The following is a 13484-nucleotide window of genomic DNA, read 5'->3' as shown; positions in this document are numbered from 1 at the left end:
TGCTATTGCGTTACTTCAAGCCCTCTTCATTTCTCACCTATTTTAACAAACTTTTAACTGTTGACCTGTCGTCACTCTTCCATTCTGCTACCAGAGTTAGCTTTCTGAAATGGCAATTTAATCATGTCACTGCCTAAGGTTTACACGCTAAGACCTTAAATCAAGAGCATGGTGCGTGAAGCGGCCTGCCCCCTAACTGAGCTCTGTGGTCGGCCCCACGCCCCCTCCTTCACCTGCACTGCTCAATCCCAGCATGCACTGTGCTGTTTCATACCTGGTCTCAAGACAAGTTTTGACTCATGGGCCCTTTGCTTAAGAAGCCTTTATTTTCCCAGTGAACAGTTCTTGCTTTTCCCCAGAATTTGCTCAAATATGTCCTCTTTGAAGTCTTCTGAACCCCCGACCCCATGAGGAAGTTATGTTACTCTGGGTGCTCCTATAAAGGTTTGAGCATCTCATAAGTCCTCATTCAACACTGGGAGTTTTGTTTGCTGTTGCTTGTTGAGGGACAGAAATGAAAACAAAATTAATTTCAGTGATTTTTTTAAAAATAAAAGTTACGGTGGGCAGCTTGCTAATTCCTTGTCTTTTTATTCAATAGTGGGAAACATTAGCAAAAAAGGAACCTGTATGAGTAGGTATGATGATCAGTTTATTTCCAGGCAATAAAGAGCAAATAAAGAGAATGCAAGGCAAAAATAAACAAGGAGATAAGAAAAACAGAGTAGTCAAGAATGAGAGAAAGAAACTTACAATGGGAGAAAAGGATCAAGCCAAAGTTCTTTGACATTCTGTTGTTTTTTACTTCCTTGAAATTACTCTTTTTGGGGGAAAATATTCCCTGGTTCTATTCATTCAGGCAGATAAGGGGAGAGAAGTTCTGATGACATCAGCTGAACACAATTGCGGCTGCCAGCTAGATACATGGATGGTCAGGCAGGCCATGAAGAAACCCATTGTTTTCGTGGGGTAACTGCATCCCTGCCCTTAGCAGGATGAAAAACATCAGATGTGGATAACAAGAACTAACTGGTGGGGAAAAGCCTGTGGAAACCTTAGAATGAAGCCAAAGTAGCTGAAGTAAAGACTGTGCCGCTGTTTTCTGGTATTTAATCTCTCAGGAGAGCAGAGACAATCACAGATGTGAAACAGGCCAGGAGTGTAAAGGAAATAATGAGTAAATGGAGGACAAAATCAACATGACCACGAAGCTGAGTGAGGCTGTCAAGTTAGCTCCTTCAGGGCCCACAGGTCAGCCCAGAATTTTCAGTGCCCACAGACAGTATCTACTATGGAATGTATCCTCTCTCTGTCACCTGAATATGCGGAACTGATCAGAGAGTTTGAACATTTTCTGAATTCATGGGGGCAGAGTTCTCAGTGGAGCCAGTGCAGCTCCTCCCTATTCCTGGGCATACAGCCCACCTAGGAGTGTGCACACCTGCCCCTCACTCCTAGCAGTGTTCTGGGCGTGTTCTTTTAAAATGGAATAGCTCATGAAATTGCATGGAATGGTCAAAATGGTGTTAAAAAACATGCACATATATATTTAAATTTCATCTGGATACCTTTTCTTCATTTGCTGCCATCAAAGACTCCACAGCTTTCTTCATTTTTTGTACTTCGATGTCTGAAAATAACACCAAATCAGAAGTCAGTTTAGTTCACACGTGTGACAGTGATCAGAAGTTATTTACTCTCCAGACTGAAATATTTTAAGGTAAATATGTTAACGATTTCTTTCATTTATTCTTTTAAAAGGGCACATTTAACACCCATATTCTCTTTTAGGGAAAATCTGAAAAGATGGACGTCTTCTATCTCACCTGAACAGTTGCCATTCTAGAAAGAAAACAAGGGTGTGTGAGAACTAGCTATCCTCTCTTAAAGCAACAAGAGAATCTTCATGAGAACACTGAAGATGAAATTTCAGTGCTATACTAATAAAAACATGTTTTTAAAAAAGGAATCTACAAAGCAGTGCGTGAAAGCCATGAATGGTATATATAATGACAAAAGCAGAGAAAATGATAGTTATAACCAAGATAGAGGCATGAATGGTAGGAGCCTGATGGCATGTAGTATTTACATGAGTAGTCATGCTAAGAAGCTGGTTGTAGTTCCATACATAAGGATAATAAGTACTTTGCTTCATCTATAAACTTCATTTCCAATACTACTTTAAGATAGATTTCAAGACATAAAGGCCAAAGTAAGCTGAATGTGATTCTCCTTAAAATTTGATATTCAAATACAAAAGCATGTTACTTGAATAATAAAAAACTTAAATATTTTAAAGATGAAAAGTCACTCCAGGGCCTGGTGCAGTGGCTCATGCCTGTAATCCCAGCACTTTGGGAGGCCAAGGTGGGAGGATTGCTTGAGCTCAGGAGTTTGAGATCAGCCTGGGCAACAGAGCGAGACCCTGTCTCAAATAAATAAATAAATGAAAAGTCACTCCAAAGCGAAATCACAAACTACAAAATCGAAACAGGAAAAAAAAAAAAATCAGCTAAAGTTGCCTGCTTCTGAGAGAAAAAAAAATTACTGAAGACAATATTTTTTTTAGAGACAGCGTCTTCCTGTCATTCAGATGGAGTGCATGGCACAATCACAGCTCACTGTAGCCTTGAACTCCTGGGCTCCAGTGATCCTCCCACCTCAACCTCTTGAGGAGTTGGGATTACAGGAGTGAGCCACCACATCCAGTCTTCTTAAGATAATTTTTAAAACAGTGGTGCATCATTCTGCATTGGTGTAACGTTTTAAATTAAGATATATTCTATAGGAATTGAGAATTTAACATCTGGGGGAAAGAGCCCCTAAGGAGTTAATTTTTTTTTTTTTAAGAGATGGGGTCTCACTATTGCCCGGAATGTGGTACAATGGCAAGATCATAGCTCACTGCAGCCTCAAACTCCTAGATGCCTGGGGCTCAAGTGATCCTTCCACCTCAGCCTCCTGAGTAGCTGGGACTACAGGCATGCACCACCATGCTCAGCTAATTTTAAATTTTTTTGTAGAGACAGGAGCTCACTATGTTGCCTAGGCTGGTCTTGAACCCATGGCCTCAAAAGTGATCCTCCCACCATGTCTGGCAGGATTTATCTTAATGTTGCATTAAATATTCAGGCTCCATTAATCAGCTGAATTCAATCTCTGTTGTAACAATGTAACATGTTCAAAGGAGCTTCTAATAGATCTCAGACAAATAGTGGACTTTAAAACATTGAAAAGCAAAAGCAAATTTCAAAATTATCTTTCAACTCTGGTAAACCTTTAAAATCATGAGTTTTCGTACTATAAGAGTTATTTTCTCCTCTGACCCTGTATCACCTAGACTGCAAGGAACATGTTTTCTTACACCCACAATGCTGTGTGCCCTGTTGTACCCTGTAGAGCAGAAAGGTTGAATCAGACAAAATCTTCAAAATGATCTTTTACCTTATTGTTTTATTATCCACCCTCTATTGTGTACACTCTGAAGAAATGGAGGGCTTATCGATGAAGCAACTTTACATCTTTGGTGAGAGAAATGTTTTAAAACACATGCAAAGAACAGTCCAAGGTAGTATTTTTGGTGAATGTAAAGGCTGATGGAAATGCACCAAACCTTACTTTTTTCTTTGAGCTTCTTTTTAAAATTTTCATCTGTGCAGGAAAACCCATCGAATTGGAAGTTAGCAAACATTACAACAATAAATAATATTTTAAAATCACTATTATTTAGTCTCCTTTGAACTAAAATAAAGGAAATCTAACCTCATAAAAACTTTTTCAGCACTATTTTGTGACTGCAGGATTGGCAGTATAATAATGCTCTGTGTGAGGTTAGAAAGAGAATATGAGACCTAAATTTGAGTTACTACCTCTGTTACTTCATTTTTCTGGATCGTGATTTTCTCACATTAAAATTAGGTTTATGGAGTACAAGCACTTCTTATACCATAAATGATGAAAACCTAGTTAATGTCACTTTGTTTTTATATTTCCATCACAGTTTGATACCTGGTCCTCCTGAATGTGACTAGAACGCTGCTTGTGTCACGTGCAACTCACCACTCAAGTTCAACAACACTGAAAGGGTCTATCTCCTGTCCAGTAAGATGAGGCCACTGAGGATGCAGTTAGAAGCTATCCCAATATCACCCTGACGTGAGCTTTCTAAAGACTTGCTCTCAATCCCCGTATTTAGCTGGTGGGCACTGGTAACACACAGTTCCCAGGTTGATTCGAGTCCTCAGATCAGACTTTGGGTAGCATTACTCTAATATCTTCTAGCCCACAAGTCCTGTGATGCCATTTTATTCTTTATCTTTCTTTTTTTTCAGAGACAGGATCTTGCTCCGTTGTCCAGGCTGAAGTGCAGTGACACAGTCATAGCTCACTACAGCCTCAAACTCCTGGGCCTTCAGCGATCCTCTCTCCTCAGCCTCCCAAGTAGCTGGGATTACAGGATTGAGCCACCATGCCTGGCGAAATTTGAAATTTAGAAATTTCAAATCTTAAAAAATTTTTTGTAGAGACAGAGTCTCATTCTGTTACCCAGGCTGGTCTTGAACTCCTGGCCTCAAGCAATCTCTCCTTCCTTGGCCTCCCAAAGTACTGGGATTACAGGTGTGAGCCATTGTGCCCAGCCCATTTTATTCTTAAAACCCTAAAAGTATGATCAGTATGACCTGTTTCTGAATGTCCCTTATCAATACACAATTCTATATATGCCAAACAGTAGGTGATGGGCTGGGGCGGAGAAGCAGTTGGCAGTGAGAATCCATTTTCCTCAGGTTTGATGAATTTTCTGACGGACAGGGAATTGGGATACCTACAGGTATATAAGGCCATGGTATTCTAGAGCAAAGAAGAACTTTACAGATAATCTAATTCAAGTCCCTCATTGGACAGACAATGTTACTAATTTTCATATAACGGATAAAAATGTAACAAAGCTACATTAACTGGAATTTGTACTGTTTCGAATGAGTCAGAAATTGCTTTGGTATCTCACAGTGCCACAGTCATCATTCGTAATTACAAAGAAAGCTTAAATTTAACCTAGTGCTGCCAGATGTTATGCACGTTATATTTCCAAATATAATTTTAAAAATATATTTCATTTGGGCTATTTTCTATCACGTACAACCTACTTTGTTAGAAATTATGGTCCATATAATACTCAGAACGAACCTCTTCAGTTACGAAAAAAAAGATTTGGACAAATTCATGCATTTTTCCAAAAACAGAATTAGCCTATTTCTCTAAAAGGTAGAGGGGCTCAATCCCTGGTATAAATTTGTTACTAATTTTTCCAAAGATACAGAACCATTTTTCTCTTCTGTCTAAAGGGCAGAACAGTTTCTAAGTCCCCTACTTTATCTAATTTCAGTTCTGAGGGCAACAATCCTGGGACACAGGGATGGTTCTTTTTAACTCTTTTGGCATACATTCCCTTGCATTGCAATGGAAACAAGTCCATTCTTGTGATGAGAATTTACAGTCTAGTAATCCTAAACACCAAATGAAGTACAGAATTCCCCTTTTCCAGGTGCTGAAGAGGAAGTTAATGGATTCCCAGTCACAGTAAAGAGTCTTGGAGAATTCCCTGTGGTTCTGGGCCTGGCTGGATTCTGCTACTCTTTCTTTGATGCTAAAACTGCACATTGACTATCATTGGTTTCTTTTACAGATTTTGGAGGACTTAAAAAAATGAGATGACAAATGTGAAATATATCTTCTTACCTCTATCAACAATTTCAACCCCTTCTCCTTTCATCTTGCAAACCAATTTTTCTTGTAGCCTTTTTACTTCAGATTCCTTTTCTTCTAGTTGTTCTTTTAAAGATGCCAGTTCATCCTAGAAGTTACAAATTCATTTAAAAATAGCAGATCATGACTAAAAAAGAACATTCAGAGAGCACATTAGCTCTTTAAATCAATAATCAGATTTTATGAATGAAACAAATCTATAAGAATTTAGATGCAAGCATCAGAAATCAGACAAGGGCAATGAAAAGCAAAAAGCAAGACTATTAGCAGAAGTTCTGTTTATAATAGTTATGGTATAATTATTACAAGTTTCTTTGTAATCAAATGAAAAAGAGATCTTTTAAAGTGTAATTAGGGATGGGATAGCCCTAAGGTTTAAATCTTTACATTAAATTACAAATATAACCAAGTTAATCAAGGAAGATAATCAAATTAGATACTTAGTGTCATAAAAGCAAAATAAAATGCAAATTGGAAAAGACTAGCTTGACATTTATTTGGCATTTCAAGTTGGCACTCATGCCTCCTTGACAAGCACAGAGTTTCATTAATGGGTAAAGTAGCAAGTCATCAACAACTTTAGCCAAATCATGAAACTAAATAATTCACCCTCATCGCTAAGATAAAAGGACAGAATCTCCTACAACAATGGGAAAAACTAAATTAGAAAACAGATATTTAAGCCCTCTTTTAATTTTTAAGTATACAACTGTATAAGATTTCAAGTCCATCCTTCTATGTACTAATGTTTAAATTTTCAGTTTCCTTTCAGTAAAGAGAAGCTTTAGGAAGCAAATTTTGCTGGCTGTATTTAACACAGAAAATACAGCTATGCAATGCTAAGACGTACAGCTTTATATTCAATATCACATTTTACTTTCAGAATCTGTAATGATATATTTATTACATTTAGTACTATGAGAAGACGTAGTTCTCCAATGAGGCGAGGCAGTTGGCCCTATAGTTTTGACTTCTGGTAGAAGCACAGTGGACAAGTACAAAAAATTTTCAGTAGCACTGGCAGGAAGTGTGAACCTGTTCTCACCGTGCTGCTTCTCAGCAGTCATTTCTATTCGTAGCCATGATAATGTCAACTGCTGTACATTTACCATCAAGAAAGTCCCTAAAGAGGAAAGTGACCTCTACTGTGGATACGAAACAGAATTCTTTCACAGGTGAATGTTTACAATTATTTTACTAGGCTTGGGTCTCAGTCTAAGAGAGTTTAATTTATAAATTCTTTCATTTTACCTGTTTATTATATTTCACTAATTATTTCATGTATTTCTGAAAACAACATCAGGGATCCCATTTTCCCTTCAATCAGCTTGAGGTGATTTTAATCAACAGGTGACACACACAGAATGAATGCACATGCCACTAAAACATCATCACAGCAAAACAACACAAGCCAGAAAGCAACAGGCCATGGACCCCATCACCCAACGTCTACTACACCTTCAGTGACTCCCATTTTTGTTCCATCCGCTGCTTTTCATACTGCATCTGACCCACCTTGATTTTCATGCTAGAAAGTTTGGCCATTAAAGACTGGTAGAGAGACAGAGGAATGAAAGAAAACTACAGATAGAAAAAGACAAACTAAATAACCAAGAAAATAGTACCAGTTTATAAAGGAGGTTAGATACAACTCAGAGAAAGGGCAGGTTATGTTCTGTTGGAAGAGTTAAGCCTTGTTTTTAAATTCAGATTAGTGGTGTTTAAATTCAAGAAGGTTTCAGCTTGGGGGGAACTTCATTTACTTTTAAAATACCTTCTTTATCATATACTAAGTAGAAAACATATTATTTATATTATTGGGCATAGATGAATAGTGGAGACATTTGTTTGAAAATGTCAACCTGCGAGAAAAACTTACTTTGGTTGATTTAAGCTTTTTTTCATACTGAAGTCTCTCACTGTCCATTTCACTGACTTTTAACCTCAAATCATTGATCTCCTGAATCAGTCCCTGTCCAAGAAGAAACAAGAAAGTGCATTAGGAAAGTGGTAACACAGTTACCTACATCTATAAAATAGCAGCTTGGAAATCTTAAGAAGTCACCAGCTCCTAGGGTTAGTTGTATGAATCAGATGAGACAAATGGAAATAAATGTACCTCCTTAAGAACGAAAGCATCTTTCCATTTAAAACATTCCTTTAAATCCCCAATGCCTCTGCCTTAAAGTGATGGGCTTATGAAAATAAAAGGTGACTATAATTTTGATTAAGAAATGTAGCTTAATATTTATTATTTGTCAGATATTTCTATCTTAAACATGACTCTATGAATGCTATTTCATAGAGTGCTATTTCTATTCTATTTCATAGAATGCTATTTCATATTTTAAATATATCACATTCTTTAGTGAAGCCATTTACCTTTTCAACCTTCTCAATGATACATGGTTATTAAAACAATTTGTAATTTCTTCCTTTGTCCACACGGAAGAAACACAGATTGATCGTCAACCCAATATGGGAGAATGAAATGAAAATTAAATCCTTTAAGCCCATGAATCCTTAAGATTCATGAAACAGCCAGGAAAATGTTTTATTTTTACGAAGTGAATAACAGGAACATGAGAATAGTCAAATCAGTTTTAATTTTGCGGACTATTTTAATTATTGTCATATATAACATCACAAAGGTTCTCAACTATTCTCTAATCTCTGGGTATGTGCATACGTTTTAGCAATAGTGTTGAATTTTTATTAGAAGCTTATCAGGGATTGAGTTTACTGTAAGTTTGATGACAATTGTCAACTGGAAAGTGGATAAGGGCCCTGCAGTTCACCTAATTTTATAATTAGAAAATGAAAGAGAAACCAATCCTAATGTTTACATGACACAACACAGTTTTGCGCCTTTTCTACTGCCATTTTTTATTTTATTTAGTGTCACTTTTTAAAGAACCAATTTGCTCATAAAACTTGTCCAAGTATTCTGATAAATCGTGGTGTATTTTTGTCCAGAGCCCAGAGAGTAGGAAAGGAAATTAGAGTGTTAAGCAATATTAACACCTCCAAGAGAGACACTCAAATACTCTGCATGGGAGTTGACTTATTTTTACTAAAAGCCACAAAGATCCCTACAATGGTTACTATACTTTTGCTTCTCTCTCCCTCTCTTTTTTTTTTTTTAAGACAGAGTCTTGCTCTGTCACCCAGGCTGGAGTGCAGTGCCGCCATCTTGCTCACTGCAAGCTCCGCCTCCAGGGTGGCATCAGCCTCCCGAGTAGCTGGGATTACAGGCGCCCGCCACCACGCCCAGCTAATTTTTGTATTTTTAGTAGAGACAGGGGTTTCACCATGTTGACCTGGCTGGTCTTGAACTCCTGATCTCAAGTGATTCACCTTCCTCGGACTTCCTAAGTGTTGGGATTACAGGCGTGAGTCACTGTACCCGGCCAGTTTCTCTTTTTACAAAGACATGCATGTATTCCTGGTTCACAAAGTCATAGACTACAGGACAAAATTGTCCACGAATGCCAAAAATTACAAATAGAATACTATAAGAAATAAAACTTTGTAAATAGAAATTTTTTTTTTTTTTTTTTTTTTTTTTTTTTTTTTTTTTTTTTTTGAGACGGAGTCTCGCTCTGTCGCCCAGGCTGGAGTGCAGTGGCCGGATCTCAGCTCACTGCAAGCTCCGCCTCCTGGGTTCACACCATTCTCCCGCCTCAGCCTCCCGAGTAGCTGGGACCACAGGCGCCCGCCACCTCGCCCGGCTAATTTTTTGTATTTTTTAGTAGAGACGGGGTTTCACCGTGTTAGCCAGCATGGTCTCGATCTCCTGACCTCGTGATCCGCCCATCTCGGCCTCCCAAAGTGCTGGGATTACAGGCTTGAGCCACCGCGCCCGGCCAATAGAAATTATTTTAAACTTCCAAGTGTAATGATTCAAGTTCACAAAGGCTAAGAGAAGGGATGCTATAACGAAATACACTTCCCAGTAAACCCACAGGCTTTTAAATTGTGGTCTCTTATAAAATGGGGCAAAATATTACCTATCATAGTTACACAATTACTCCTTAATAATGGCACAATATTTCACTTAGATGATATCTATTTTCTTCTTATGAATTAGGTCAAGAACTGTTCGACATTATTCAATAACATACTTGTGATTCCCCATCTAACAGGTCAGAATTCAAGTTTAAAGAAAAAAATAAGCTTTTCCCAGTTATCTAAACTAATCATCCTTGCATAATATGAGTCCTTAGTGATATTCACCAATATGATCTTTTTAAATATATATTTTCCTACTTTCTCATTGCTAAGAAATAGCATTGAATTCTTATCTGCTATTGTTGTATTTTACCCCTTCCTTTAGAAATAGTGCCAATGTGCAAAGAAGAAACCATTGAAAAAAATGGAATTGTAAACTGGGAAAATTTATCTGTTTGAACAAAAACTACTCAACTATATTTCATGGCAATACTTTAAATATGGTCTACATTTCCAACCTGAAATCATATCTTCCCCAGACAACACAAGCTGGAAAATCTACAAATGGCTCCCTAATGTAAAACTTTAAAAAATAGAATACAAATTATTTCAATCAAGTTCTTATCAGAAGTTCAGTCCTTTTAAGAAACAAAATCCCTGTTCCCTTTCCCTTTTCCCTTTCAGAGAACTCCTCAGGGCTCCCGCAGGAACTCAGTCTCTGACATGTATGCTCTTACCACAAGGGGGCACTGTCGAAAGATGCTAATCATTTCCCATTAGCAAGTCCAGGGACAAGTTCTGAATCTTCCAAAGTTTAAAGACTTTTACCCTCAGTCCTTTGGAAATGCCTATACTTCTTCCCCATGCCAATATTTTCTTGGAAATTAATATCCAAATAATCTAAAATTCTAAGAGAAAGTTAAATATTATAGATGCATAGAACAGCCAGGAAAATATTTTTATTAAGGGAACGATAGAATATTCAAGTTAGTTTAATAGTGAAGATTATTTTAATTATTTTCATATGTAACATCACAAAATTTACCACATATGCTCTAATCTCCGGGTATGTGCATACGTTTTAGAAATAACCCTGAATTTTTATTAGAAGATTATCAGGGATTGAGTGTACTGGAAGTTTGATGACAAGATCTCTTTGTATATGATTAAGAGTGCATGAGTGAAACAATGAAAAAATGGGGAAAAAAAGTTTGATTAAAAAAAGCAGCCAAACTCAAGGGATATAAATATTGCCCTGGCCTCTTACAAAAATAAATGGCACACCTACTGCAATTCAGTCCCAACACTTGGTTAACATCTCATATCCAAATTAAGCTAACAGCAGATGAAGATTTCCCCTTGACTTTGCAGATACAATGTAGAAGACTACCTCTATCCACATCTACCATCAATTCTTCCCTGCAGCAGAGCTAGCTCCACTGCCATGTTGTCCATCTGTTGACTGAGTTTTACTATTACCTTACTTAGCGACTATGGGGTTAGGACCTGACAAAGAGAGGAGGAAGAGGAAAATATCAGAACAGATTTTTAGAGAAAGCACAAAAGCAAGAATTTTAAATTGGGTGACTTTCTACATCTTGTTTTAAAAGCCCCAGTTTTGATCAAATGAGAAACATGCTCATATAGGCAACTGACAAAGAGATTTAAGATTAAAACATGGCTGGGCATGGTGACTCATGACTCTAATCCCAGTGCTTTGGGAGGCCAAAATGGGAGAATTGCTTGAGGCCAGGAGTTCCAGACTAGCCTGGGCAACACAGTAAGATCCTATTTCTAAAAAAAAGAAAAAGAAAAAGAAAAATTAAAACATGAACCAAATGAAAGATTTCCTTTTGCTATCGAGGAAGCAAGACATATATCAAGACTTTCCAGTATAATTGAATCTTTGACAGAAAATTTAATTTTGAAACTAGCAGTGGAGTAAAACGCATTTCCAAATCTATAAAGAACTTTCCTCTAGTGGATAATGTATGTAATGCCTGGTACCATGCTGGCTTATAGTCAGCATGAAATACATGTTTGAAATAAAAACAGAAGGGAAAAATAAGTAAGCCATTCTCTCCTCTCTCCTTGGTACCTATTTTCTAATCCAGCATGACATCTTTCCATACCCCAACTAAGGAAACAAAATAGGAAGAAAAAAGGAGGGGAGATGGCCCTCAGAGAAAAGGAATTTCTGCAACTCTTTACACTTCATTTCAAATGAATATATTTCAAATGGATATGCTCTCTCTCTCCACCAAAAAACCAACAGAGAGGTTAAGAACTTGCCAAATGTCACACAGCAAATAAACTAGAAGGCCTGAATTAATAAAATAGAACAAACAATAAAGCTTGTTAAGCCACTAAAATGGATACTTCAAGTTATAGAATGTACCTTGAGTTTTGTAGAAGTACAGTGAGTCTTATTTAATTGGAATGATTTACATGTGAAATAGATCAAAAGTAGAAGGCCAAATTAAAAGACCTCAAAAAAGCTCTGTGATTTTGTGAGTATAGAATGTTAGCATGTTTTCTCTACAGATTTTCAAAATCCAATTACATAGTAAATAATCAGTGTGCCTAAATAACAACTACTAGTGAAACCATGCATTTAAGCCCATTATTCACAAAATGAAGAAAACCAGCATGGATGGACGGATGCTCCAAATATCCTAAAGTCAAAAGTATTTCTAAAGGTTAATAAAAGGATTAATATTTCATATCAAAAGGCTAAAAATAAAAATTGCCATTAGCATTTAGTGATAAAAAGTCAATGCAATGAAAGATTATTCTTAAAATGAAGCAGGATGAGGGCACGTAGTAATGCCTTGCACACCTCCAGGGAATTTCAACTTTGCCCTAGGAATGTCCGTGTATGAGAGACAGAGACAGAGTGACAGAGAGAGAGAGAGGAGAGACTGTATCACTCACCTCTGTGTCTCTGAACTTATCTTCATAATCCAATCTGTCCTTCTCTACAGCCGTCAGTTTCAACTTCAGGTTAGATATTTCAGCCATCAGATCCAACTTCTGAGTTTCTAAGGATGTCCTACTTAGAAGCTCCTATTGGAATTTAAGAGATACATTCAATAATTCTTTTATTATAAACAGCCACATGTGAATTTACCTCATTTATGATCACAAAGCAGCACCTATTAAGTGGAGGATACGGTAAAATATAATTACTGACTATACACACTTTTAAAAAATTATTCACTTGAGGCTGGGCGTGGTGGCTCACGCCTGTAATCCCAGCATTTTGGGAGGCCGAGGCGGGCAGATCGCTTGAGGTCAGGAGTTTGAGATGAGCCTGGACAGTATGGTGAAACCCTGTTTCTACTAAAAATATAAAAATTTGCTGGGCATAGTGACGGGTGCCTGTAATCCCAGCTACTCAAGAGGCTGAGGCAGGAGAATTACTGGAACCCAGGAGGCGGAGGTTACAGTGAGCCGAGATCTCGCCATTGCACTCCAGCCTGGGCAACAAGATTCCGTCTCAAAAATAAAACAAAATAAAATAAAATAAAAAACCATCCACTTTAGTTACCCTCCTTTGAGCAGAAATAAGCACATGTCAGTTTACTGAGGGAGACATATGTTATGTAGATACACATGCATAAACCACATATACACTTCAGTGTGATGATAACATTGATTATGGTGATACTATGTTTGCTATACGCCAGGCACCAGTTATAACAAATACTGTTTCAATTCTCATAAAAAATGTATCAGGTAAAAATTCTTATTATCCTTAATCAAAAGAT

At 37.3% G+C, this 13484-nt stretch overlaps 1 protein-coding gene across 5 annotated transcripts in view; it reads right to left on the bottom strand.

Moving 5' to 3' along the window:
• LOC112634732 (liprin-beta-1) overlaps positions 1-13484 on the bottom strand; it is a 173326-nt gene that overhangs the window by 33083 nt on the left and 126759 nt on the right. For 2 of the 5 annotated variants that reach the window (XM_025402481.1, XM_025402485.1), the window contains 5 exons: positions 12649-12780; positions 7643-7735; positions 7222-7314; positions 5737-5851; positions 1569-1630 (listed from right to left, as the gene is read on the bottom strand). In XM_025402481.1, coding sequence (XP_025258266.1) covers positions 1569-1630; positions 5737-5851; positions 7222-7314; positions 7643-7735; positions 12649-12780 — 495 coding nt within the window. Of the gene's footprint in view, positions 1-1568; positions 1631-3618; positions 3652-5736; positions 5852-7221; positions 7315-7642; positions 7736-12648; positions 12781-13484 lie in introns of all 5 variants that reach the window. The other 3 variants (XM_025402482.1, XM_025402483.1, XM_025402484.1) reach the window with 2 other exon arrangements.

The sequence above is a fragment of the Theropithecus gelada genome, chromosome 11 (genome assembly GCF_003255815.1).
Source record: "Theropithecus gelada isolate Dixy chromosome 11, Tgel_1.0, whole genome shotgun sequence".
NCBI classification, from domain to species: Eukaryota; Metazoa; Chordata; class Mammalia; order Primates; family Cercopithecidae; genus Theropithecus; species Theropithecus gelada.
Note: the sequence above shows the minus strand (reverse complement) of the source record. Positions and strands in the feature narration are given on the sequence as shown.